The sequence below is a fragment of the Miniopterus natalensis genome, chromosome 3, assembly GCF_054644295.1.
Source record: "Miniopterus natalensis isolate mMinNat1 chromosome 3, mMinNat1.hap1, whole genome shotgun sequence".
NCBI classification, from domain to species: Eukaryota; Metazoa; Chordata; class Mammalia; order Chiroptera; family Miniopteridae; genus Miniopterus; species Miniopterus natalensis.
In genome coordinates, this window is record NC_142083.1 from 38,744,801 (window position 1) to 38,771,059 (window position 26,259).

The following is a 26,259-nucleotide window of genomic DNA, read 5'->3' on the forward strand; positions in this document are numbered from 1 at the left end:
GGGAAGAGCTAACGGAGGGAAATGCACGGTGCAGCGGACCAGAGGGGTGGGAAGAAAAGTTCCAGTCAGGCCAGTTGATAAAGAGTTTATGCAAGAGGACGTAGTTGGCCCAAAACCTTGGGGAACATCTATAGTTTCCTAAGAAGAAATGGAAAGGGGAACAAGGCTGGATGGCGATGGGAGCAGCCCGGCTCCGGTACAGGAAGACGCAGGGCAGGCTGGCCGAGCCCTGCCTCGATGAGCGGCCTCCAGGGAAGGGAGCCGGGTGGCGGAGGGCAGTGCGGACAGGCCCGCGTCTGAGGCTCGTGCTGCCTCCCGGGAAGGGTGCGTGGGCATGGCCACATCGGGTGTTTAGAAGGGTGACCTGCTGGCCTTGCACGAACGGGACGAATTGGAGCTACACAGGTCAGAGAAACGGGGGAGTGAGGGGGAGAAGGATAGTTTGTCTTTTTAACACGCTAAGTAGAACATGTGGGTGAAAATGTCCAGCAGAAAACTGGAAATTCAAGACTAACTCCCAGGAAAGAGATAGAGATTAGACGTGGAGATCAAAGGATGGGCTCCGGAGAGATGGTCATTGGAGTTGTGCGTGTGAGTGAGGTCTGAGGAGACAGCTTGTAGAAGGTGAAGGAAAACAATTCAAGGGGGGAGAGGAGGCAGCAACAGAAACAAGAGGAATGACCAAGGTGGGACAGCGGCCCCTCAGACCCGACAGGGAAGGCCTGGGCGGGAGGCCGTGGTCGAGTGGAGGGGGGTGAGAGGTGGACAGAGATGGCAGGGAGGAGGGGTTGGCTGTCGGAAGTCAGGAAGAGTTCTCTCGGCCGTGTGATGGAGCCAGAAGCCACGTGGCCTAGAATTTGAGTGGGACTTGAAGAAGTAGGGATGGCTCATTCAGTCAAGAAAGTTACCTTTGAAATTTTGTAACTAGAGGGGGGCGCAATACTTATACAGTGTCACCCAGTGTTATTAGTCTTGGTCCATTTTCAGTTCGTTCCTGCCTTCTGGATCGAAATTACAGCTGAGAACCTATATTTAAGTCCTTAACATTTCTCAAATGAGAAACACTCACCTCACAAGTGATAGCTTCCTGTTAAATCACACCATCTTTGATCTTCAAAGGAGAAAAATATAGCCCCACGAAGCCCTCGCCTGCCAGAGAGAATAGACACTGTTTAAAGCTATCCACTGAACTAAACCATTTTGTTTTGATTTGGCCTTTCTTTAGATCAAAGGTGGACCAGGTACAGGACATCATTACTGGGAACCCTACAGTCATCAAGATGGTCGTCAGCTTCAACAGAGGTGCCCGTGGACAGAACACGCTGCGCCAGCTCCTGGCTCCGGTGGTGAAAGAGATCATTGATTACAAGTCCCTGGTCATCAACACGAACCCTGTAGAGGTATACAAGTCTTGGGTGAACCAACTAGAAACACAGACTGGAGAAGCCAGGTAACAAAGCCAGGAAGATGTTGTTTTTCATTCCTGTTTCATGATCATTTTTACATGTGTATTTATATGTATTCTTAAACTCTCTCAAGCTCTGTTAAAAGAACAAAATTTACTTTGCAAAATCCATTTGGTCCAAGATGTCACCTCCCTTTAACATATCGTGCAGGTCACATTCTCATCTCAATGGCACGTGACATCAAATTTCAGTACCAGTTGACTCCCAAAGCCACAGCTTCTGTACTTCCCTCCCTTGCTTAATCTCTTGTGTGTCTGAACTAGGCCTGGAGACGGCACACACTTTCCCTTCAGCTGACAGGACACAACTTTTTTAGAGTAACTTTAATGTGGAGGCATCAACGAGCCAGGTGGGGTGGCTTGTTCTAGGTGGTGGTTTGTCGATCTAAGCAGTCCCAGCCTTTTCCTCCCTGCGAAAGGATGCCTTGTGAAATCATGAAGATACACACAGAGAACTATGGCTGTCACAGCACCGTTTGTAATAGCAACAGCCGGGCAAAGTAAAAATATTTAGCTTTGGGGAACGTGTTAAATAAATATTTGTGTAACATGTAATGGAGTAGTGAGTAACTATTTAGAATCATGGTATAGAAATATACTTATTTGCATGGAAAAAACATTCACAATTTAGTTTTCAGTTGCAGTTAAGTAACCCATTTTCTTTCAAAGGAAATGCTTGTACACACACACACACACACACACACACACGCATATAGGGTCTGTATGTGGTGTGTATATACATGAACTGCATTATACCCATGAGTGTATAAGACCCATATACACATGTGCACGAAAGGAGGACCCGGAAAGCTATGGACTAAGATATGAAAAGTGGTTGTAAATTGGGGTGTGTTTTTTTACTATTAGCTTATATGCAATTTTTTTCTGTAAAGTACATACTGCTTTTCATAACTTTTTTTAAAAAAGGGAAAAGAGAAAGTTAACTGGGTCTGCGCTACATGGGCCTGCCAGTTACTTTGTCAGAAGAGCTCAGAGGGAGAGCCTGGAGTCCCCCTCTCTCCTAGCGGTGGAGGACCATCTGGGCATGTGAGGCGCCCCCTCACTTTGCAAACCTTTTCTCATTGGAGTCAGTGGGCAAAGTCTAGTTCACTGTACAAAGTGTGACTATAGAACCAACTTGGTAAGGATGCAAATGCTTGACCCTAAGCCCCATAAAATTGCAAGCTCTTGTGTTTTCAGCAATCTGCCTTATGATGTGACCCCAGAACAAGCTCTGACGTACCCAGAAGTGAAAAGTAGACTGGAGGCATCCAGCGAGAGCCTGCGGAGGGTCACCGACCAAGTCCTGAATTCCATCATCTCCTCCCTTGATCTGCTGCCGTAAGTTCTATATGCAGCAACTTTAACATTCTTTGCTGAAAGTTCTTGAAATAATATGGAAAATAAACCCCTGTAGTGAAGATAGGAATTTTCTCTCATGTTATATTTACTGTTTTAAATGTTTGCCTACATTTGCATTTTAAATCCATAACCATTCTTCAGTGAGACCAAGAACAAACTGGTTCTCACTATCCTGCGATTCGTTACCATCTCATTTTATGTTTAACTTCAGGAAAATGCTCAGCTTTGGTTGACTGGAACAGTTGCTGTGTGTTCCTTTCTCACTTAGGTTTTTTTCCATTATTTTCTTTTGTCATGTTTTACATGTAGTTATGGATTGAGGTATATAGCCAAAGTACTGAAGAATTCGATCCATGAGAAATTTCCCGATGCAACAGAAGATGAGCTATTAAAGGTAGATTTTTCAAGGGTAACCTTGGGGGTATGAGCCAAAATTACCAACATACCATTTTGTAAGACTTTTTTCACCTTCTGTGACTATAATAAGCTGCAGTGATTATGTTCACTACCTTTATTTAACTCCTTGTATCAGAAAATAAAATGCTTTCTTGGGAAATGTCAGTCAATATTTACTTTAGGAAAAAACCCAAACCCTTGAGTTTCTCTCTTAAAGATAGTCTTCTACGTCACTCCAGATTGTGGGCAACCTCCTGTACTACCGGTACATGAACCCAGCTATCGTAGCTCCCGACGGCTTTGATATCATCGACATGACAGCCGGCGGGCAGATAAACTCCGACCAGAGGAGAAACCTGGGAACGGTGGCCAAGGTCCTTCAGCACGCGGCCTCCAACAAGCTATTTGAAGGAGAAAACGAGCATCTCGCATCTATAAACCATTATTTATCAGACACGTACCAGAAGTTCAGGTGAGGGGTCGTGGGGAGGCTGGCAAGGCGGCGGAGTTGGGGGCGGGAACCTCAGGTGGCTGCGTGCGTTTCTGCTCTGCGTGGGCACTGAGGGGAGGGCAAGGGGGCCGAGCAGGCTGGGTCACTTCTCTCTGGTGCTCCCCCTCCCGCCCCAGAGCCCCGTTACAGTGAATCACCCCCGTGTATGATTCCTGCTGTCGACAAAATGAAATCGTTACTCTTGGTGGTATGCTACAGGCTTACGGTCAAGGGTTTGACTTTTAGAATTAAAAGTCAAAATAGCTGACTTTTGCATTTTTGAACTTAAGAAAAGGATTTTTGTTTGTTTTAAGAACTTGCTCGTTCAGGAAAAACGTGCCTTATCTGCATCAAACAGTAAGTGGGAAACTGAGGAGTTGGTGTTGAAAGGCTGGGAAGACCCGTTTTTATATTTGCTGAGGGTCATGTGTGCGGATATGTTCTGTTCTAGTCGCCAACCTTTCCTAATTATCCACGTAAGGCTGAAGTCTATTAATGTGCCGTGCATTTCCGAAGCGTAGCACTGATTATCCCACAGGGACGTGAAAGGAGTGGTCTGGCGAAGACTCACTCACCTGCAGCTCCCTGGGGAAGCACATCACCCCTTGTCTGCCCTTCAGTCACAGGAGTATAACAAACTGTGGCCTCTTTCACGCCTCACTTGGAAGATGACAATTCCGCATTCCTCGGTAGTATTCTGGATTAGTGATTTTTCTCTTGACAAAGATAGTTTCTGATGACTGATCTCTATTTGGAAATTATGACCCCTTATGAAAAAAATCACCCAAATCTCTTACTCCGGGAAGTTTCGATTTCTCAGGCTGCTAATTTCAGGTCTTCTCACTGACTAAAAAAGTAATGCAAGCCCATGTCTTTTATCACGGCCTCCATTTACTTCTGTTTTTCTCAGATTATTCCTATTAACCATCTGTGTTCCCAACTCTTCTTTATTTAGAAAGAAACAAAACCAAAAGCCTCCCCTCACCTCCTCTTAAATTCATCTTTTTTTTCTCTTACACAACTTCAGCAACTCGTGACAAATTATAGCCCAAACAGTACAGAAGACCAGTTGTCCCACGAGAACATGCTCGTCCCCCACCCCAGCATGGCTGCTTGCCATTTACCGCCCCCAGCCTTGGGGTGGGAAAGTAGAAGACAGTTCTTGTTATAAAAGCCTTGGGTACCCTTAGGCTATACACCAAGGATGGGTTGAGGCATATGAAACATTTACAGCTGTATAGAATAGAATCCCTACTCTGCCCGTGCAAAGGGTCACTCCTAACCCATCACCCCAGCACACCTGGCTTTCTTGATCTGTCTAAACTTGCTATAGCTTAAAATAGCAGATGTTTAGAGCCTGAATCCTGGAGGAATGGGGGATTGTACACAGTTGTGTGTCTATCCATAATAGTATTTCTATCAGCCACAACTGTTGTTTGGATCAACTAAGAGTAGTGTAGGCTTATCTCAAATATTTTTCAAATCGGTAACAAGCTCTGAAGGGTTGTTAGGGGGTTGATGGCCCAGGAGCTTATGCCATCTAAAGTAGCAAATGTGATGAACTGTGTTTTGAATTGTTTTCTCTAGAGAGTCTTGATTCTTAGGTCAAGGAATATCAGTCTTGATATTTCTGTTTAAATTTAAATGACTTGCCCATAATTTGATTATACCGAGTCACTGACAGGGCCCTGAGAGCTGGGTTAAACATCCAGCAGTCAGGAGCCAGCCTGGAAGATGCTGTAATAATAACCCCCAAGGCTTGGGACAGAGAACAAAGAATTAGTCCTCTTTCAAGGTTTTCTCACTATTTATGAAGCTGTTTAACTCATAGATGTGACTCTCTTAAGATTTTTTTTTCTTTGTTAGGAAGTATTTCAAAGAAGCGTGTGATGTCCCCGAACCAGAAGAAAAGTTTAATATGGATAAATACACAGATGTGGTGACAGTCAGCAAACCAGTCATTTATATTTCCATTGAAGAAATTATCAACACACATTCAGTAAGTGGGGTTAGAAAAGGCTCTTAGCAATGGGCCCATAGTTCAGACATGTTTCTTGAAAATGCTTAGTCTCTCTAACGGGCTTCCTGTAAACATGTATGGATACTCATATTCTTAATTCTAAGAAGCTTTTGATTATTTTATCCCCTGACTCTCATGCATCAGTAAAGCTCCTTCTCCCAAACAAGAAAAGTTGACTTTTTCCATGATCCATTTGCAGTCAGTTGTGAATGTGCAGTGTAAGCCCTGGTATTTCCCCACCCACCACAACCCCACTGCCTGAACCCCCGCCCCATATACTGTCTCTCTCCCTTTCAGGAATCCTCAGCTTTTCAGTAATTCCCTGGGAAAGTGAAAATGTTTTCTCTATTCTAATGTTTGGACATAAAGAGAGAGGAAACAGATAGACTGCTCAAGGTTAGGGAAGAGAAGACACCCCCACCCAACACTTGCCACCTGCAAAGAATCACTTCTATTGTTCTGGAAACCCTCATTTCTTAGAAATGACAGTTTCAGTCTATGCTGTGTCATAATGTCTCCATCTGGTTCTCAGAGGAACATCGGCTGTTAGCGTGTGTTAAGTACCTGTTGGGGACAGGGCAGTTTGCTTGGCACTGGGAAGCCTTAGGGGGCTTTTCAGGCATTTCCGGTAAAAAGAGAGGCTAAGCATTTAGCGGGTTTGGGAGGCGGGTTTATTTGTTTGTTTGTTTTTTAAGGCCAGTTAGAACTTCCTGAGAAATCTAGGTTCTTAAAAGGTAACCTTTTCGAGACTAGTTTTGGACCTTGCTACTCTAAACCAAGTCCTGGAGATTTGTTTGAAATGTACCCCAGACCTTCCATGTCAGAACCTGCATTCTAACAAGATCCCAGGTGACACACACACTAAGGGTCCAGAAGCCCTGCTTAAGGATACTTAAGCCCAACTTCAGGTGATACACACAACCAGGAGGAAGGCATAACAAATACACACTTCTCGGAGGTCCTACCCCTGACCCATCAAACGAGGTGTACTAACAGGTGGCAATGTCGGCTGCCCAAAATTTCCGTCTTTGTTATTAAGCTCTTCTTAGAAACAAAAGCTTGACTACAGATTTAGAAGAAAAAAATAGATCTACTTTTGATTTCCCTCTTTCGGAGTTAGCACAGGGAACCTCCTCAGTATTTCAGTAAGCTCTCCGTAAGGATTGTGAGCGACCCTAAACAGAGGCAGGTTTGAACTAGCAGCTGAAGGAGTGAGTTGGTTGATTAAACGAAGAGGCTGTGCTTTTCTTATCTCTATATACAAACACCCCAAATCCCAAAGAAAACACGTCCATGTCCAGCAGTGTAGCATTTGCAGAAGTAACTCTAGTGTGCAGGTAGCCTCGTTCATGCTTGAGCTTCGTCTGTCTGTCTGTCTCTGTGGTGGACCATCTCCCTCAAAGAAAATGTCCAGGTGGAGGCTGCAGTTGGCTGCGGGCAGGACCCTCGTGCAGAAGGAGTACTGGGAGCTCTCTTAGAATGAGATTCTTTCCCAAGAACAGCAGAGAAAAAAATGTTATTGTATTCACGTAGACTGTTACTTTTTAAGGAAAAATAGTCTGTTCCTTTTGTGACCAAAAATTGAAAGCAGAATCCAGCCCTGGGAAACATGGCTCATGACTGATTTGGAGTGAGCCCTCCATGTGTTAGGGTGGAAGCAGACATCATAACGTGGGAGTAAAGTAATTTCAGAGAAAGGCCGTCCTGTTTACTGTCTGTCTCAAGTGACGAGGCGGTCACATGCAGACACAAGCACGCAGCAGCATCCCATGCCAAGTCTGTGGCCACATGCCTGCCCCTGTTCCCTAAGGACTGTGTGGAACCTCAAAGTAAGCTCTTTAATGAGACATTTCCAGGCAGTTTGTATGTTCTGTAAATATCAGAGTAGCGGGTAAAGCTGGTCTCCCCTTTCCAGAGGCAGCGGCCCGGTCACCTGTCCCGTCTCAGAACAACACGATTTCTGCGTCGTGCTTGTTTCGTTCTTGTCTCTAACTTAACCTCCCCCCAAATACCCTGTGTACAACCCTCCCAGATTTCACCATGTCTTTATATTACCTCTATTCTTTATATAATGTCTGTCTTAAGTCAACTCACCTTTTTAAAAAAGGAGGATGCGTGAGAAACCATATAGCAGTGGTTCCTTAGCTATGACTCCAAACTTACAAGCAACGAAAGAAAAAAAGGAGGTAAATTGGACCTCATCAAAATTAAAAACTTCTGTGCTATAAACCGTGCCATCAAGAAATTGAAAAGACAGCCAAGGGAATGAGAGAGAATAATTGGAAATAATGTATCTGATAATGTACTTATGTACAGAATATACAAAGAAAACCTACAACTCAATGATAAGATAAAAACCCAATTTAAAAATCAACAAGTGTGCATTGAAGGACACAATCGATGGAGTGAAAAGGCAACCTACAGAATGGGAGAAAATATTTGCAAATCATATATAAGAATGTGTTTTATAAAATCTCCTATCATAGTTTTTAATATCCAGAATATATATATTTTTAAAAATTCCTACCACTTAACAACAACAAAAAATAACCCAATTTAAAAATGAGCTAAGGCAGCAATTTTCAACCGGTGTGCTGCAAGAATTTTTAAAACATGCAAAACCTATTTAGTCAGGGGCACTGACCTCTTTCCCTTAGATTGTCAGATTTAAAAAAATGACAACAGCCAACACAACAATAGCCATCCAGTGTAAATGAATGAAAATTATACCTTTTTTTTTGGTCAGATCAGCAAAAGCTATAACATATTTTTTAGTGTACCACGGAATTTTAGTAATTAGTTTATGTGTGCCATGAGATGAAAATAGTTGAAAATCGCTGGGCTAAGGACTTGAATAGACATTTCTTCAAAGAAAATATACAAATGACTGACAAGCACATAAAGATGCTCAGTATCACTAATGACTAGGGAAATCCAAAAGAAAACCATAATGATTTTGCCTTATTGTTTTTACAGCCAATAAATCTACCATTTGATTTGGGGGAGAAAAACCCACAATGAGATACCACCTCACACCCAGTGTGGTACCTACTATCAAAAAATAGAAAATTAGTGTTGCCAAAAAACGTGGAGAAATTGGAACCCTTTACACTATTGGTGGGCATGTACAATGGTACAGCTGCTATGGGAAACAGTATGCTAGTGTCTCAAAATATTAAAAATAGAATTACCATATGATCCAGCAATTCCACTTCCAGGTATTTACTCAAAAGAATTGAAAGCAGAGTTGAAGGGATGTTATACACACATGTTCATTCACAGTAGCATCATACAGTAGCCAGAAGGTGGAAGCAGCCCAGCTGTTCATCGGTGGATGAATGGACAGACAAAATGTGATACATACGCACCATGGGATGTCAGCCAGCCTTCAACGGGAAGGAAATTCTGTACATGCTACAACATGGAAGAGCCATGAGGACATTACGCTGAGTAAAATAAGCCAGTCTCAAAAAGACAAATGCTGTCTGATTCCAATTGCATGAGGTACCTAGAGCAGTCAAATTCAGAGAGAGCAAAATTAGAATGGTAGAGTAGGGAGTTGTTTGATATATATAGAGTTTCTGTTTTGCAAGATGAAAGCATATGGAGATCGATTGCACAACAGTGTGAATGTGCTTAACACTACTGAACTGTACACTTAAAAATAGTTAAGATGGTGGATTTTATGTGTATTTTACTATTAAAAATAAAAAAGTTTAATGGGCCCGTCCAGTGTGGCTCACTGGTTGAGCATCGACCCATGCCCCAAGAGGTCGCTGGCTTAATTCCCAGGCAGGGCATATGCCTGGGTTTCAGGTTCGATCCCCAGTAGGGACAGAAGGCAGCCGATCGATATTTCTCTCTCTCTCTCTCTCTCCTCCTTCTCCCTCTCCCTTCCTTTCTCTCTAAAAATCAACAAAAGCGTATTTTTAAAATTTTTAATGGGCAAATGATCTGAATAGAGATTTTTCCAAGGGAGATATATAGGCATACCTTGGATTATTGCACTTTTTTTTACAAATTAAAGGCAAGACCCTCCACCAGAGAAAAGATTATGACTCCCTTTTTGTGATACACTTTTATTGCGGTGGGCTGGAACTGAACCAAAACATCTCTGAGGTCTGCCTGTAGTAATGACCAATAAGCCCATGGAAAGATGCTCAGCAGCATTAGCCATCAGAGAATGTGCATCTACGCCGCAGTGAGGTACCGACTGCACGCCCCCCGGGATGGCTAGAATAAGCTCGGGTGGTAACAGGTGTTGGCAAGGATGTGGAACCACTGAAAGTCTCCTGTACTGCTGGCAGAAATGTAAACTGGTACGGCCACTCTGGAAATCCGTTCGGCAGTGCCCAGATATTAACATGAGTTACTGTATGATGCAGCAGTTCCACTCACAGGTATGAACTCCAGAAAAATGAAAACATGTTCACACAGAAACTTGTACATGACTGTTCATAGCATCATTATTCATAATGGACAAAAAGTGGAAACAAATGGTAATCAACAGATGAATGAATAAAGTGTGATATCTCCGTATAATGGAAAACCACTCATTCAGCCCTAAAGAGGAATGGAGCACTGATTTATGCTACAACATGGATGAGCCTTGAAATCATGCTCAGTGAAAGAAGTCAGTACAAAGGGCCACAAATTACACAATTCCATTCACATGAAGCATCCCCAACATCCACATCTATGGAGGCAGGTAGAAGATGACTGGTTTCCAGGGACTGCAAGGAAGGGGTATTGGAGTGACTGCTAATGGCTGAGTTTCTTTTAGAGTGATGAAAATGTTCTGAAATTAGATAGTGGTGATGGTTGCACAATTCTTTGAATATACTAAAAATCATCACATCACACATTTAAAATGAGTGGGTTTGATGATATGTTAATTATATCTAAATAAAGCTTTTGGGGGGGAAAAAAACATTAAAAATGGAAAAGATGAATTTTATCATTATGGTTCAGAGTTATGCAAAACAACTAAAATAATATTATCACCGAGAATACAAGTCCCATACTTTAGAAACATTGTTTAATTTAATTCTAAATGCAAACAAAAATAGCTGTGTTATTCTTCACAGCCAGCCCCCCCTGCCCCCCCGCTGCCCCTCCAAGTTAAGAAAGTTCTGCCACCCTTACCTAGAAAGATCTTCAGTGCCATTCAGATAAAAATACCTGATAGTGGTGATTTTTTTTTAAGCTTTAGTGTTTTGATTACTGCACAGGTTTTCTCTGAAGAGATGTGGAAATGCCCTTCCAGGTAACTACAAGTGTTAAGCAACTTGGCTCATTTAGAATGTTTCCCCCAACTTTGAATTTTTCTCTGAAGGTGGAGTGGGGCTCTGGCATCAGGTGGAAGCAGGCTGCTGCTCAGCAGATCTTGCTGAAGGGGGGTTTATGAGCACCTTTCACAAAGCTACAATTTCTTGACAAAAAATAGGCACTTCCCTCTAAAATAAAATAAAAACCATCTCCCTCTGTGGTCTCTAATTTTATAGATGACAGCCCTGTATTTAAGATTCAAACAATATCAGAATAAAAGTATGAAAAACTGGAAAGGAAACTAAATATGGTATCGTTTGAGAATTTACTTTTGTCTCTGTGTGTGTGTTGCTTTCTGTATACAGCTCCTGTTGGAACACCAGGATGCAATTGCACCTGAAAAAAATGACTTACTGAATGAACTGTTGGAATTGCTGGGAGAAGTACCCACTGTGGAATCTTTCCTTGGTAAGAGCTTATTCCTTCTACTCTATTTGGTTGGTTGGTTGGTTGGTTGGTTGGTTTTCCTATCCTAGATTTTTTAAATGTTGGAATTTAATACTTAAGCTTATTTAAAGGATCATAAGGACACTAGCTGCTTCCTACATTAAAGGCCCCATCATTTGTAGTGTCCTAGATTATATAACACTTTAATATTCTTGAAGGTAAGCTCTAGATACATCATCAAAAGGATTTGTCACCGTGTATCATAAAGGAAAAGTCAGGTTTATTGTAAATTTCTTGCTGTGTTCTCTAAGGATTTTACTAACAGTTCTCCCTTTTAGTAATTTTTTCATATTTTGAATATCTATGCCCCATGTTATTTTAACTTACAGTCAAAGATTATTCTTTTTAATCCTGACCTGAGGATATGTTTGGAGAGAGGAAGGGAGAAAGAAAGGGCGAGAAACATCGATTGGTTGCCTCCCATAGGCGCCCAGCCGGGCACCAGATCTGCACCCCAGGTAAGTGCCTGACTGGGAATTGAACCCGGAACCTTTTGGTGCCCAGGACAGTGCTCCCACCACCTGGCCAGGGCAAAGATCAAAGACTTTTCAAAGCCACTCTAAGCGTATTGGAATGTGGTTTATGAGGACCACGGTCCCCTGTCTGACTACGCAGCCTGCCTTCCCCGTGGGCCTGTATCTTACATTGTTGATGCTGATGCACTGTCGCTGCCGCAGGGCGTGAGCTGGGAGAATAACAGTGTTTTTTTCTACAGGGGAAGGAGCCGTTGACCCCAGTGACCCTAACAAGGCAAATACACTAAGTCAGCTAGCAAAGACTGAGATTTCCCTTTCCTTGACGAGCAAGTACGACTTGGGGGATGGTGAAGGTGTAGATGGCCAAAGCCTCATGATAAAGTAAGTTTGGGCGTAAAGGGCACATGTCCCCAGTCGTGCATCTTAAACCATGTAAATTCAAGTAAGGCTAAACCCCAAATAATTCATTTTAAAATATCTGCATACTGAAATACATCAAGTTTACCCATCAAACAGCTAACCAAACAAATGGCAATAGACTCTTTATAATTTAAGAGGAAACTAAATATTATAATTATGTAAAAAGCAGTCTTGGGTATTTTTTTTTTTTCATTTTTCTTGTTGTAATGTGATTCCTTTTAAGAAATGAAGCAATTAACTCAGCCTGTAAAAGTCTTTAGATAACCCAAGGGAAATATCTGTTTCAGAGCGGTCAGAAGATTAGTGAGGAAATACTGCACCAAATTTAATTTGTGGTAGAAAATGGTAATGTAAAAGGTACATATGTGATAAGACATAATGCTGTCATCTGATTTATGAGCCTTTCCTATTAAACTAAGCCTGGGTATGTTTATCAGCTTTGACTTTATTTTTACCTTGCTTCCCACCCCCAAAGATTTCAAGGGAAGCCTTCAATTTTTAATTAACAGGGCATTTTTCCATCAAGGCTCATAGGAATTCCACACTGGTTCTCTACACACAGTAAGAAAGAATGAGATCCATGATAACAGCTTAAATTCAAACATCATAAACCAAGAACATTGCTCACCAAACAATGCAGTTTTTAAGAACTTACATAAATCAAAGGATATGTGTTTGCAGGTTAGAACAGTTGTGTATTGAGATGAGATGGAGAATGGAAGTGGAAAACAGAGACAAAAGGAATTTAAATAATACCTCAGACACTACTCCCAAGCTACGTGTCCTGAGTTCCGAGATTGTTTTCATTTGTGACCAGAGCCTCTGTTCCACCCATGACGTGCTTTAGACAGCACTCATTTATTTTTTCCCCCCAGATATTTAGGACATGGCCAGAAAAAACTTACTCAGTGTGCTGTGTAGTGATATGTGCTGCTTCCATTAGGCTCACTTGTTTTATCTTCATATCACCTAAGGCTCTATTCGTTCATGTAGCAAATATTGGAGTACCTACCTCTGTGTCCACGGCACTGGGCTTGATGCAGGGATACAGCAGTGAGCAAGCCAGGACCGGTCCCTGCCTTGCAGAGGTCTCAAGTCTGGTGGTAGAGAGCACAGCTCAACTGCAGGACACAGGACAAGATGCAGGGGACTGGTACACAGCCTTGGCCTCATAGAGTTGAGTGCAGGCCCTTTAGATCATTGGCTAGCAAGTCAGATTAAATGTGTGGAGGGAGAACACAGGGCAGAGCAATAGGGCAAAGAGGGGAAATGTGCAGTCTACTCCCTGGGTTCCTCTGAGCAAGTGCCCATTATAAAGATAACTGGAAATACAGATTGTGTGGTTCCGCCGTGCAAATTAAATTAGGTCAGATGTCCTATGATCTCATAAGTTTTGTGCTTAGAAGTAATGGAAAGACATTTTCTTCATAATTGGTTTTGTCTGCTATTTGAAATCATTTTCTAAATGCAGTCCCTCAGATGTCTGCATTAATGAATGGGAATCACAGTTTGGGTGGTTGAAAATATTAAATAATTTGAATATCATATGTATTTATGCTTATTTCTGAATGCGAGTCTCCATGAGTCTCCAGGTTCTGCAGATTTTTGGAATTCACATTTTAAAAGCAAAATCTGGCCCATGGGCAGTGATGGGTCTTAGGCAAGGAAACCTGGGCACTGTCCTACCTGCCTCAGCCTTGCTGCAAGTCCCTCCCAGCTCCCCACTGTGTGCTGCAAACAAATAGTCCACCCCTTTCATCTCCATGCTAAGTAGAGCCAGCCAGTGGTTTTATTTCAAGTTTCTTTCGGCTTCTTGGGGTTCCTTGCAATTCCATGTGAATTGTTTCATCTTTTCCATTTATACAAAAAAGACCATTGGGCCAGTGTCTTAATAGACTTGATAACTCACTGCTTCCATAGACCTCTGGGGTCTAGCGTGCCTTCCCTTGGGTACACTTCGAGCTCCTGCTGTTAGCGGACTTCACTAAGTAGCCCAGTGATCATGCAAATAACTGAAGTGAAGATTGACTAAGTGGCCGTCCCTGAAAGTGGAATTTGGGTACTACCCAAAAGATTCAGGCGAGTTAGCTCCAGATGTTAGGCAAGCCTTACTTCCAAATGCATTATACTCTAAGTATGTATTTTAAAATCTTGCTGCCAGTAGATAATTATAAAATGTGTCATCGACAGGGAGCTTGGAGACCATCTAGTCTGTCTTTATCTTTGAGGTGAGGAAATGAAAGCAGCAAGTCACTGACATGCTTTAAATTCATATCATATATCATTGATGTTCCATTAATATATACTCTTGCAAGCAAATAAACCAAATCCCTAACTCAAACATACAATGCAGTTTTTGAGACTCTTCAGTAGAGAACTAGGTTTAACTAAAATCCAACAGTGCCTTTCAGAGGTTACTGTGACGTGGAGAATCGTGGAATGCAGAGTAGTTGGAACATGAAAATACCTGGCTTTTCTCCACCAAAAAATGACTGCTTCCTTGTTAAACAGGTTTTTAACTTTTAGAAAAGCTGCATTTTGAGTCATTACAGATCATTAGCTTTCCAGTGATGAATAACTCACCTTCTTGGGGATCTCTACAGGAGCAGAATTTGAGGCAGTTAACCTTATACCTGTAAACTTAATTCCATGCTCGTTTCATAATTCTTACTAATTAAGTGAGTATGAAAATGATAATTTAGCAAATACCTTTGTACTGCTTATTATGTGCCAGGGGCTGTGCTGTGAATACAGGTACAGATACAGAGACAGATGTAGATAAAGATATACCCAGTAGCATATAAAATATAATAACATATATAATGGAATACTCTCAACAACTCCAAGAAGTAGAGTTTATTACTTATATTTTACATGAGGAAACAGACAAAAACCCTTTTCTAGGGGGTGTGCCTAGTAAGTGGAGCATAGATTCAAACTCAAACGATCTTAAATCTTCCAGGGGCCACACTCAGATCATGAGGTTTTACAACTTGTGGAGAGCAAGGTCACTGCTTTTTGCACTCTTAGGAATCTTAGAATGAACAAGGAGAGTGATAGCAGAGCAGTTACTGCATACCCGATGCTGGGCCAGCTTTCCAGGCCAAAGAGGACTGGCTGCTAGAGGGGAGGGACGTGAAGGCACGTGTAGGAGTAGGAAGAAACGCTTCGTTTCTGCCTCCCCTCTGTATGTCTGTGGAATGGGGAGCTTCAGTGTGGGTGATTGCATTTTGTCAGTCCTACCAAGCATGGTGATAGTAAAGACTAAGCCAAAAAAAGCCTGGTTGAGGAGTCCTAGGAAAGCCGGGGATTAGCCTCAATCTGTCACTTATTAGCCAAAGGACTCAGAGCAAGTCACCTGACCGTCATTTCCAACCCCTCCCCCATCCACCAGAGAAGAGGGGGGAGGGGGAGGAGGGGCTACGGTGAGCAAATGAGGTTGTGCGCTAACACCTTATACATTAGAATGAGCTATGCAGTTGTAAATCTCATTATAACTTATGATTCAACTTAAAATATGTGATCCTTATGGCCTTTATTAAGCTTTTTCTACAAAAGTATGTGTGCTTAAGTAGAAGGCAATATTTGTGGTTTTTAATCATACTTAGCTGCCCAAGTACTTAAGTTGTCATCTCTTAAGAATTTTTTCCTATCACATGATTCAGTTTAGGCATCCATCATCCCAACTGAGAGCTTTCCTTGCTTTTAGTCCAGACTGGTATGAGCGCTAAATAGCTAAGGTGATGTCTGAGGCAGGGAGATGAAAATGTGTACTGTGTTAGAATTTTAAACAACTGGAAATATTCCTTAGCTTCCACGAACACAAATTTAATTTTAACTGTGGGTACACTGTAAGGCAGATGACAGAGGGGAGGCTCAGGACTGCTCCTGGTCAGCGTGTGGTAACAGATGCCCTGTGAGGGGAATGGCCAAACCTAGCACACCCGTTTATAAGCGCCGTGCAGTCTCGCTCCCCGACGGCGGGGTGTGCGCACGGCCGTGATGAATGCCCTCTCGTGCATTCTTCCTCCCTCCCTCCCTTTCTCTAATTCTTCCTCAGAGTTAGATACCTTCCCATTCAGATAGGGCGGCAGAGCCCTTGGTTTTGTCAGCCCCATTTGAAGTCATGGGGCCAATACTCTAACCCGTTGATTTATGCTGGTCAGACCATATCTAGAATATTGTGTTTGCATTGGGTGGGGAGAGGGACATGTCTTCAGGTCACTGCAGACTGAAAGGTGGGCAGAACTACGAACTCTCTTTAAATCCAGTTGTGAAGAGCTTAAGGAACTGAGGGGTTTCGCTTGGGAAAAGGAAGGTGGAGAAAGAGGCGATGGGACAGAGCTCTGGCACCTCTCTGCAGGTCGATGAGTGCTGAAGATGTGGAAAGGGAGTTCAGCTTGTTTACTGCAACTCTAGAAAACAGAGTGACCGTTGTAACCATTGACCCTCTCAGGTCTCAGTCGCCTCATTTGTCAGATCCAGGATTAGGCTGTTTCCCAAAGGTGTCCCCTTAGTGCTGGAGTCCTGTGACTGACCAGGTCCAGTGAGTGGACATCACCGGAAGGCAGGCCTCAGAGTGAGCTTCCCGTCTAAGAATGAGCGTTCCAGTGCTGACTCGCCAGAAGAAGTCCAATGTGAGCCACACGAGTTGTTTTAAGTGTTCTAGAAGCTGTATTTTAGAAAGAAACAAGTGAAATTAATTCTACTTTATTTAACCCAGTATGTCCAAAATGTTATTCCAATATGTAACCAGTGTAAAAACTGTTAATAAGATTTGGTCCACCCTTTTTCTCACTAAGCCTTCAGAACCCGGTGTGTGTCACACTTGCATCACGTCTGTTTGGGCCCGCCCTGGCTCAAGGGCTCGGTTGCCCCTGTGGCCAGTGGTTGCCATTTGGGGCAGCACAGCTTTCGTGATCACCTAAGTGCTTACCATGTGTCAGGCCCCAGGGAGCAGCTTCACAGCTGTCTTTTCATTCAATCCTTGTATCAGGGAAATTCCCATTATGTCAATTTTTTAAAAGAACATAGGGATTATATAATTTGCACAAGTGCATGCAGCTAGTAAGCTACAGGAGCCCCAATTTACCCCAGATCCGTCTGATCCCAGTGTTCCTAACCATTAGGCATATGCCAGGAAGGTCACGAATTCCCTGTCATGAAGCTGGATGGCTGCTTATATGTAAGATGCCTTGGGTAGAACTTGGGCAGTGGATTCCGCAGGCCTGACATAAAGCAGGATTCCAAGGAAAGAGGAGGCTGTCTGGGCAGCTTATCTTCCAGCAACTCCTGAACAAATAAACATTCGTTGACCCCGGCAGGCATGCTGGAGTGGCCCGTCATGTTGGTCATCAGATAGCTTCTCTAAAGAGATGAGCTGGGAGTTTCCTGGAAGCATATATCATAAGTAGTTCCTAGAATATTATTTCAAATAAGAAACGTCACTGTGTTTTTAAAATCATCCAAAGCTTTTATTTTTAACTGGATGTTCCTGCTTAATACATTTGTAATGATGATTGGAGGAAGGGGTTGAGTGGGGAGGAAACTATACTTGGCTCTTTAAGCCACAGCAGCCTCGGGAGCAGTGCCATTTCCCATGTGGCTATAATTAGCTGGGTGCCCACCTTTGACTCTTGGAGAGTTGATCCGCGTGCTCCCAGACAGCCCATAAATCCCCAGCAGTGAAGGGTCATGGGCCAGAGGAAACGGCTCTGATCACTCTTGTACAGGCCTGCAATAAGTAAGAAATGAGAAAAATGATACTTACAGATGGTGTACTGGATTTTATCCTGTTCTCAAAAATAACATTTTTGGAATTAACATGGAAGGTTTCCCGTGTCATTTGCGGGCAACTGCCCTGACACTTCCAAATGTGAACGATGCTTTGTTTTCATTTTCCAATTTCCATGCTGTGTGGACATTTCCTGCTGTAGTTGAGGAAGAAATTCATCACCTGGTGAGACCCTGTAATGTCCTTGAAAGAACTGAGGTTAAATGCAACAGGACTGGGGTGAAAGGGAAACTTTAGGCAGGGAATAGACCCCTTTGTAACTTCAGGCAACTCCCATTTGTTTCCCTTTTTTGGAAAGGAAGCTGTATCCGGTAGTACTGTTCTCACATAAAAGTGAGCAGACTTGACCATTTGCCTTTTATATTAAAATCTTTTTACATAACTGCATAACCTGATCTTTAATTAGGAAGCGGTGGCTAGATACCCTGAAGAACCCATATGGAAAAATACATGGTTTTAGCACTTCCAGACTTTTCCAGCTCTTAACTTTTTACTGAGAAGCCCTTCCCTCTCTACCACCTGAAGACTAGGACCCAAGCTAATCTGTTAGCTCCTCCACCAGATCGGAGGCTCTTAAACACCCAGCTGCTGTGTCGGCCAGCAGCCAAGGCCTCCCCAGCCCACACAGGATGTCTGTGCACACTGGCCTTCAAACCGTTCCAGAACTTTCTCAGAGCAGGAGAGGCAGCACTTGGTCTGGCTCCTAAAGTCTTAAACAGGCTCAGAAGTTTAAATGTGATTAAAGTCAGGAAAGGGGGATGTTAGATATCATTCCCGCACCCGCCATGATAATAGGCCAAATCAGTAGTACTTTGCCTTCTGCTCAACAAAAAGTAGCCTTAGTCCAAAAAAAGGGAAAACATTTAGATAAGGAATCATGCATACTCGTGCCCATGTTACTGACAGTATAATCCTACTACATCAAGTATGTAAAACCCAGGTTTCGATTATCAAGCCTTCACAAACTTTCCAGAGCCTTCGAGTAGATGTGGTGAATTTCTGCAAGACTGTTATTTTAAGGGATTATCTTTGAAGCTTTATTTTTGCATGTGCATGCACTCCCTCAGAAGCAGCATTTTGTACATTAGGACTGCTGTGTAAAAGTCTGTCTCTTCTTTCTCTCTTTTGAAAGGACCAAAAAACTGATAATCGATGTGATCCGGAACCAACCAGGCAATACACTGACAGAAATCTTAGAGACACCAGCAACTGAACAACAGGTAATTGGTTTTTGAGTGTAAAATAGTAAGTGCCATAGATATGAGTTGATCTTATTAATCTTCCTGCCAAATGTTTACTGTTACCTCAGAGTAACCATATCTGACATGGTTTGGAAGTAAGGAATTTTATCAGTTACTTTGGCCAGCTGAGTTCAGCTATACATAAAATCCATAGGGAGCCCTGACCAGTGTGGCTCAGCGGTTAGAGCGTCAGCCTGCACACCAAAGGGCCACAGGTTCTATTCCCAGCCAAGGGCACGTACCTGGGTTGCAGGTTCAGTCTGTTGGGGCACGTGCGGGAGGCAACCAATCCAGGTGTCTCCTCACATCGATCTCTCTCCCCCTCTCTCTCCCTCTCTTTCCCTCCTTTCTTTCTTCCTTCCCTCCCATCCACTCTCTCTGGGGGAAAAAGCAATGGAAAAGATATCCTCAGGTGAGGATTAACAAAACAACAACAAAAATCCACATGGACTATCAATAGGAATGAAATAGAAAGTGCAGCGCCAAGTTTAGGCTGAATGTAATTTCGTCCCGGATAGGAAGATAGTTCTGGGTATTTCAGAGCTTCTGAATGTGCTCATGCACTTTACCAGTCAGTGGACGAACAGATGAGTCAGTTAAGAGATGGTTCTGGCGGACAGGGAGTAGGCCGTGCCTTGCATATGTTGTTTGCTAACTTGAAGTGTCTCACATTAAAACTGTTCACATGCTTCAGAAGCCAGTGTCTTGAGTCTGCTGGGCCAGAGCACTATTGTCCTGGTGTAAGTAAGTGAAGTTTCATAACAATCTTGCATTTATTTATCAGCATCTTTTAAAATGTATCATTGTTTAGTTAGCTCTGAATTAACTTTAGTGTTACTGCTTTATTATCAATAACTGCCACTCCCTAAACAAAAGTTAACAAAACTATTTAAGTAGTTACTTCTTAGCAGAACAACACATAATTTTCCCAAATCATTTTAAATTGGTTGCCAAGAAATCATTCTCTCACAGTTTTTAATTTTAAAAATATAAAGTAAAATTAAGTTATCTGATGTTTGTTAATGTGTGGATATTTTTAAAACAATGTGAGTAGAATATTCTGCTAATTTAGTATGAGCATTTTAGTCCTTTTTGATTTTTGATTTTTTCCCAAATGCATCATAGTCACTAAGAACACAGACCTCCAAGGTCAAGTATAGTTCTATAACTGTATAACCCTTGGCACTTAGAAATATTTCTGTGCCTCAGTTTCCACAACTGTAAAGTGGGAATAATAATAACAGCACCCAATTCACAAACAGGAATAAATGAGTTAAAACATATTAAGCCCTGGCAGGGTGGCTCAGTTGGTTGGCGTGGCATCCTGTGCACCAAAAGGTTTCGGGTTCAGTTCTCAGTCAGGGCATATACCTGGGTTGTGGGTTTGATCTCTGGTCGATGTTTCGCTCTCACATCAATGTTTCTTTCTCTCTCTTCCTTCCTCTCACTCGAAAATAAATAGAAACATATCCTCAGTGAGGATCAAAGAGGATAGAATATCTAGCACATATTAATTGCTCAATAACGTTGGCTGCTGACCTGGTAAATTGTTCCTGTGTCCATAACGTTGACCTGTCCATGTGTGACTAATAATATTTGTATCCTTAGACTTTATCTATTGTGTCAATCCGTTGTGTAGTCCAGTGAAACAGGAAGATCACCAGTCCCTTTTAATACTGTTGTTGTTTTTTAACAGACTATCCAAATTGCATTCACTCATTTATCATTTATTTGGGACCTTACTACATTACATGCTAGAATATTTTTATTCAGCTTTGGTTCAAAGAAAACCCCACAGGCTTTTCAGAGATGGAAGTTTGAGAGCGATTCTCTGATTCTCTGACTGCCTTCTGAGCTGATGAACCTCCGTCCATAGGGCTACTGTGTGAGTTCAGTGAGGTTCGATGTTCAGGGTTTTCACAGTCATGTTTTAATGGGTAATCTAGTTTTAATTTCTTCAACTGGACTATCAAGCAATTCAAATCCTTCCACCCAGGGAATCGCAGTATCAGTTATCCACCGTGCTGTGTCCATGACCAGGGTAATTCGTCACCTTGGCAATAACGTAGCTCTTAGAACTTCCCCCAGAGGCCTGCCACCGCTGCTCTGTTTCTCAAAAAGGTGGAGAAATTCCGTACCAAAGACTTACTTCAAAACCCATGAAGAACACATTCTGGTCTTTGGACTTTGGTTTGAAGGCTTCTTTCACTTTGACATTCACTTGCCTTGTACAGCTTCTAACGTGTGAGATTAGGGGTCAGAGAAAAGGCAACATCTTGACACTTGCGTTTCAGGAAGCGGCTCATGCCGCCGACGTGGAGAGCCGCGCAGGTCCAGCCCCCAGGGCTCCGGAGGAGATGGAGGGTGGCCAGTCTGTGATGGAAGATGCACAGCTGCCCCTGGAGCAGAAGAAGAGGAAAATCCAGAGGAACCTTCGGACACTGGAACAGATGGGACACGTGTCTTCCAAAAATAAATACCAAGAGATTCTCAGTGAGATCGCCAAGGTTTTTGGAAATAATATTCTTTCTTTACGTAGCAGACATTTGCTAATCATTGGTCACAATCTGTGAGGTGACATGAGGGATTCGTATTTGTATATGCCGTGGTCAGTATTAGAGTGTTAAAGGTTCAGAGCAGTTGATGACTTTTAATAGAGAATGATCATAACCCCCCCCCCAAGTTGTTATAAGAGCTGACACACACCAGAAATAAATGATCAGGAAATGTAATGGACATGTTTTGTCTACACCTTTAAGCAATACCTACTGGTTTTAAAAGTGACACTTTTAGGAGAGTTCTTTCTTGAGTTGTTAGCTGTCCTGTAGCCCAGCTGCTCGTAGGACCTGCACTGAGATGGTAGCTGTGGCGCTGAGAATTTGCCTCTAAATGCAGTTCCCGCTTAAAGGTTAGCTTCTGTTTTCTCATCCCATATTTTTACAGCTGAGAAACTTCCTGAGAAAAGGCTCTTAAATTAGTGCAAGGAAACATCGCAGGAACTGGCCGAGGTCTGTTTGCCAAGGATAAGGAAGTATCTGGTTTCAAAAGGCATTTCATTCTTTTTATCCAAACATGCTCCTTAAAATGGGTCTGAAGGTTAAGAGCAGTTGTATAATCAGAGAAGCAATTTTCTTACCTCTGGAAGGACATGCTTCCCTGGACGCCACTGTCAGTTCTAGCAGGAGCGCTCTTCTAGCAGGTGACTCAAGGGAAGCAGCATTTCTTTCTGCAGCTCTGGGGTGGGAAATATTTCTCGTGTAGTAGAGAAATTGACACTGTTGGCTTAAAAAAAGAAAAAGCCATTATGAAGACACCCACCAAAAGATTCTAATTAGTAAAGAATTTTTACTTAAGAAGGGTGTGTCTATCTCTGGATTTCTAGGGGAATGGTTTTAATTTGTCCACAACAGACAAATAATATGAAACAGGCACCATTTTCTTAAATGAAACATTTTCGTTATTTACCAACTAGAGTAACAAAAAAGCTTTTATCTGTAAGTTTAAATGTAGCATAGCTCTGTAAGCAGTAAGCAGTTTGGGCAACTTTCTGTCCTAGGAACTCTATTTAAATCCAAGTAATAGTTAAGTAGCTATCAGTGTTGAATGTTTTCAGTCTTGAGAGCCCAGTTGTTGTTTTTAAACCTTGAGAATGGTTCCCAGATTTAAAAGGGTATTGAGTTTTACTTATTTCTAAAATGAACGCAGTGACTAAATACAACCCTTTTCAGCATCAAGTATTCTTTGGAGAGGAGTATTCGAAATATCCTGAAGAAATTGCTTATCTCAGGCCAAAGTCTTCCTTGTGCCCTTTTTAAAACACGATTTTTCCTTAGATTACTTGTCTGGTAATTCTAAAATTGCTTTTTTGCTTTTCCATCAAGAAAAAAATAAACCTTAGCAACTCCCTTTAAGTGAAACATGGGCACTTGCCAGGTCAGAAGTGAAGGGGGAAAGTGGGGTCGATTAAATAAGGTGACTGAGATAAACGGCAGTCCCAGATAGTGATTTAATACTTGATATTCTTCTTGTCTCAAATTGGCAAGATTGCAAAGCACACTTCTGCTTACATCTCATACCACAGCTTTTTACATGTTGTTTTAGGATATTCGAAATCAGAGAATCTATCGTAAGCTTCGAAAAGCCGAACTGGCAAAACTCCAGCAGACCTTGAAAGCGCTTAATGAGAAGGCAGCATTTTATGAAGAGCAAATTAATTATTATGACACCTACATAAAGACTTGCTTAGACAACTTAAAAATAAAGTAAGTTAAAATCGCATATTCATTTGCATTGTCATGATTTATATGGATGTCAATTCTTTCACAACCCTGGGCTGCTGGGTGGGGGATGGAAGCAACTTTCTGCTTTATTTTATAACCAAAAACTAGAATTTCAATTTTATGAATTGGCACTGTGAACTAAGAAGTCAGGACTGAATTTAGAAACTTTATAATTCCCCATCAGTATTTCAAACCTGAAATTAAAGTAGCTTAACTTTCACACTTGGGGAAGAACGTTCATTGTTCCTTTTGTCTTTTCTAGGCAAAGTTGTCTTTTAAGCACTATTATAAAAATAAAGGCTAGCCCTAACCGATTTGGCTCAGCGGTTAGAGCGTTGGCCCACCGACTAAAGGGTCCTAGGTTCGATTCCGGCCAAGGGCATGCACCTAGGTTGTAGGCTCGATCCCCAGCCCTTGTCGGGGCTCATGCAGGAAGCAGCCAATCTATGTTTCTCTCTCACATCAATGTTTCTCATGGGTGAGGATTTAAAAAAACAAAATAAAATAAAGGCTACTCTTGTTTATGGAATGTCTCCAATAAACAGTATTTTATATTCTTGATAACGTTAGGTAACACCAGATATTTGCTAATTGCACAGCAGCCTAATGATTTCAAATTGTCTAATGGTTTTGAAAAAATCATTAACACAAAAGACAAAATTTGGCAGTTCTCTATTACCCATTAGCGTACATAGTATAGATTTTCGATATGCAATATAGCCACTTTTAATGAGTATTATTTGTTCATAATTATTCTTATCATTAGACTAAGGTCAATACTAATCAAATTTTAATTACCCTTTTAAATAGATAATACAGTATTTTTATGTAATGCTTATTGTCAACTTGACAGTAGGAAATGGTGCTATAGGGGAAAATCTCAGAAGATTGATTAAGGGAAATAACTAAATTTCAACCACATTTGTGTGGGCCCTACTAGTTCTGAATTTTAATTCATTTGCTTGTGGCCTATAAATTACTTTTACTCTATTACTGAGAGGAAAAAGTTGGTAGAGCTAATATTTGGTAGAAATATTGGGCGTTTTAGAAATGTTAGAGGTTTTCTTTACATATTTATTGCAGACTATTTCAGACTTCAGTTTGAATTACACACTAAACTACTCGAAGGCATTTTACAAACTCTGCAGTCAGGGGAGCTGGACTTGGGTTCTGATTCTCTCTTGTATTGTGTGACCCTGAACCTGTCCGATGAACTTCTCTGGAGCCTCAGGTATCTCATCTTTAAGGTGAGATGAGGCGTGCCAGCCTCACAAGTACTGTTATGGGAGCAAAATGAAATAACATATAAGAAAGGAATTTTATTTCAAAGCACTATGGAAATGTTAATTTTGTAAATGTGAGGCAATATTTATAAAGCAATAGAACAACTCTGGCTACATAGATAAACAAATTAAAGCAGACCTGGCGCTACCTTGACTCAGGAGTGTGCCGCTCATGAGAAGCTGCCTGCAGAATGACTGGACGTGGCCACTTAGTTCGATACGCCTGAAAAAGCAGAGTGCAAGTTTTATGAAAAACAGTCTGTAATTCAAACTTCAGTCACTTTGAAAATAGCTTTCCCTTAAGCGGTTCATAGCGAGGTTGTACTGCATGGGGAAAACTGCCACTTACAATCACAAAATAGATGGAAAGTTGCACATTTGGTGCCAAGAGGGCAGGTCTGCACAGCGGCCTACACCCTGGGCATGGTTCTTGCACTCCGAGTTTGCCATCAGGACGACAGACGGTTTGTTCTTCTTTTGCTAGAAATTCTCGGAGATCAATCAAAATAGACGACAAAGGAGAAGCCAAGGGGATGAAGAGAGGGAAGCCGGTGAAGTACACGGCCGCAAAGCTGCATGAGAAGGGTGTGCTGCTGGGCATCGACGACCTGCAGACCAACCAGTGAGTGACCGGGAATCGCACAGACGCACACCCTCTAATTCCCCGTAACATCTCCCTCACACTTCTCTGGTTCCTGTGGCCTTTGAAGAGAGCTTCACTTGGTCTTTCAAGGCTCACCCTTGATTACAGGTGACGGGGAGATACGTGCATTGTCACCTCTAGTCTTCCCACCAGGCCTTGAGCATCTGGTGGGTTGGATGAAGGGCTGACCAAGTGGTTGTGTCTCCCGTGGCCTGTCCAGTGCATCTGGAATTGCCAGCCTCCCTGTTCCCTCCAAAAGAACGGAGTCCTTAGCAGTGAGAATAAAGGCTGCCTTTTGGTCTTGATAGGTGAGATTACTTACCATTGAAAAACAGTACCTTTCTAATTTCAAAGCCACGGACTGTGTGCCAGCACCTGAGCCGGACCCTCCAGCCGTGCAGAGGGTAGAGGGGAAAACAACACCCGCCTCTGCAGCCCCACCCCAGGTGCCACTGGGTTCTCTGTTTTAAAGGGACCCTGGAAAGCCACAAATGAAAGAACAAAACAAACAAAACCTCGTGGAGACAGACAACTGTATGGCGGTTATCAGAGGGAAAGGGGGTGGGGATAGTAAAGGGTAAAGGGAGTCACATATATGGTGGCGGAAGGAGACT

The 26,259-nt window shown here is 42.4% G+C and overlaps 1 protein-coding gene and 1 long non-coding RNA gene across 2 annotated transcripts in view; one reads left to right on the forward strand and one right to left on the reverse strand.

Annotated features, from left to right (window-relative positions):
- Positions 1-26,259, forward strand: part of IQGAP2 (IQ motif containing GTPase activating protein 2) — a 249,363-nt gene that overhangs the window by 217,536 nt on the left and 5,568 nt on the right. The window contains exons 24-34 of the mRNA XM_016205232.2: positions 1,226-1,450; positions 2,666-2,806; positions 3,137-3,221; positions 3,463-3,695; positions 5,580-5,712; positions 11,367-11,469; positions 12,224-12,365; positions 19,331-19,418; positions 21,734-21,946; positions 23,541-23,701; positions 25,487-25,624. Of these exons, the coding sequence (XP_016060718.2) occupies positions 1,226-1,450; positions 2,666-2,806; positions 3,137-3,221; positions 3,463-3,695; positions 5,580-5,712; positions 11,367-11,469; positions 12,224-12,365; positions 19,331-19,418; positions 21,734-21,946; positions 23,541-23,701; positions 25,487-25,624 (1,662 nt within the window). The remainder of the gene's footprint in view (positions 1-1,225; positions 1,451-2,665; positions 2,807-3,136; positions 3,222-3,462; positions 3,696-5,579; positions 5,713-11,366; positions 11,470-12,223; positions 12,366-19,330; positions 19,419-21,733; positions 21,947-23,540; positions 23,702-25,486; positions 25,625-26,259) is intronic.
- LOC148093477 (uncharacterized) lies at positions 16,718-21,623 on the reverse strand. Its single transcript, XR_015714254.1, has 3 exons — positions 21,589-21,623; positions 18,032-18,138; positions 16,718-17,076 (listed from the first exon to the last, which is right to left on the reverse strand). It is a non-coding gene; the product is annotated as an uncharacterized LOC148093477 (long non-coding RNA).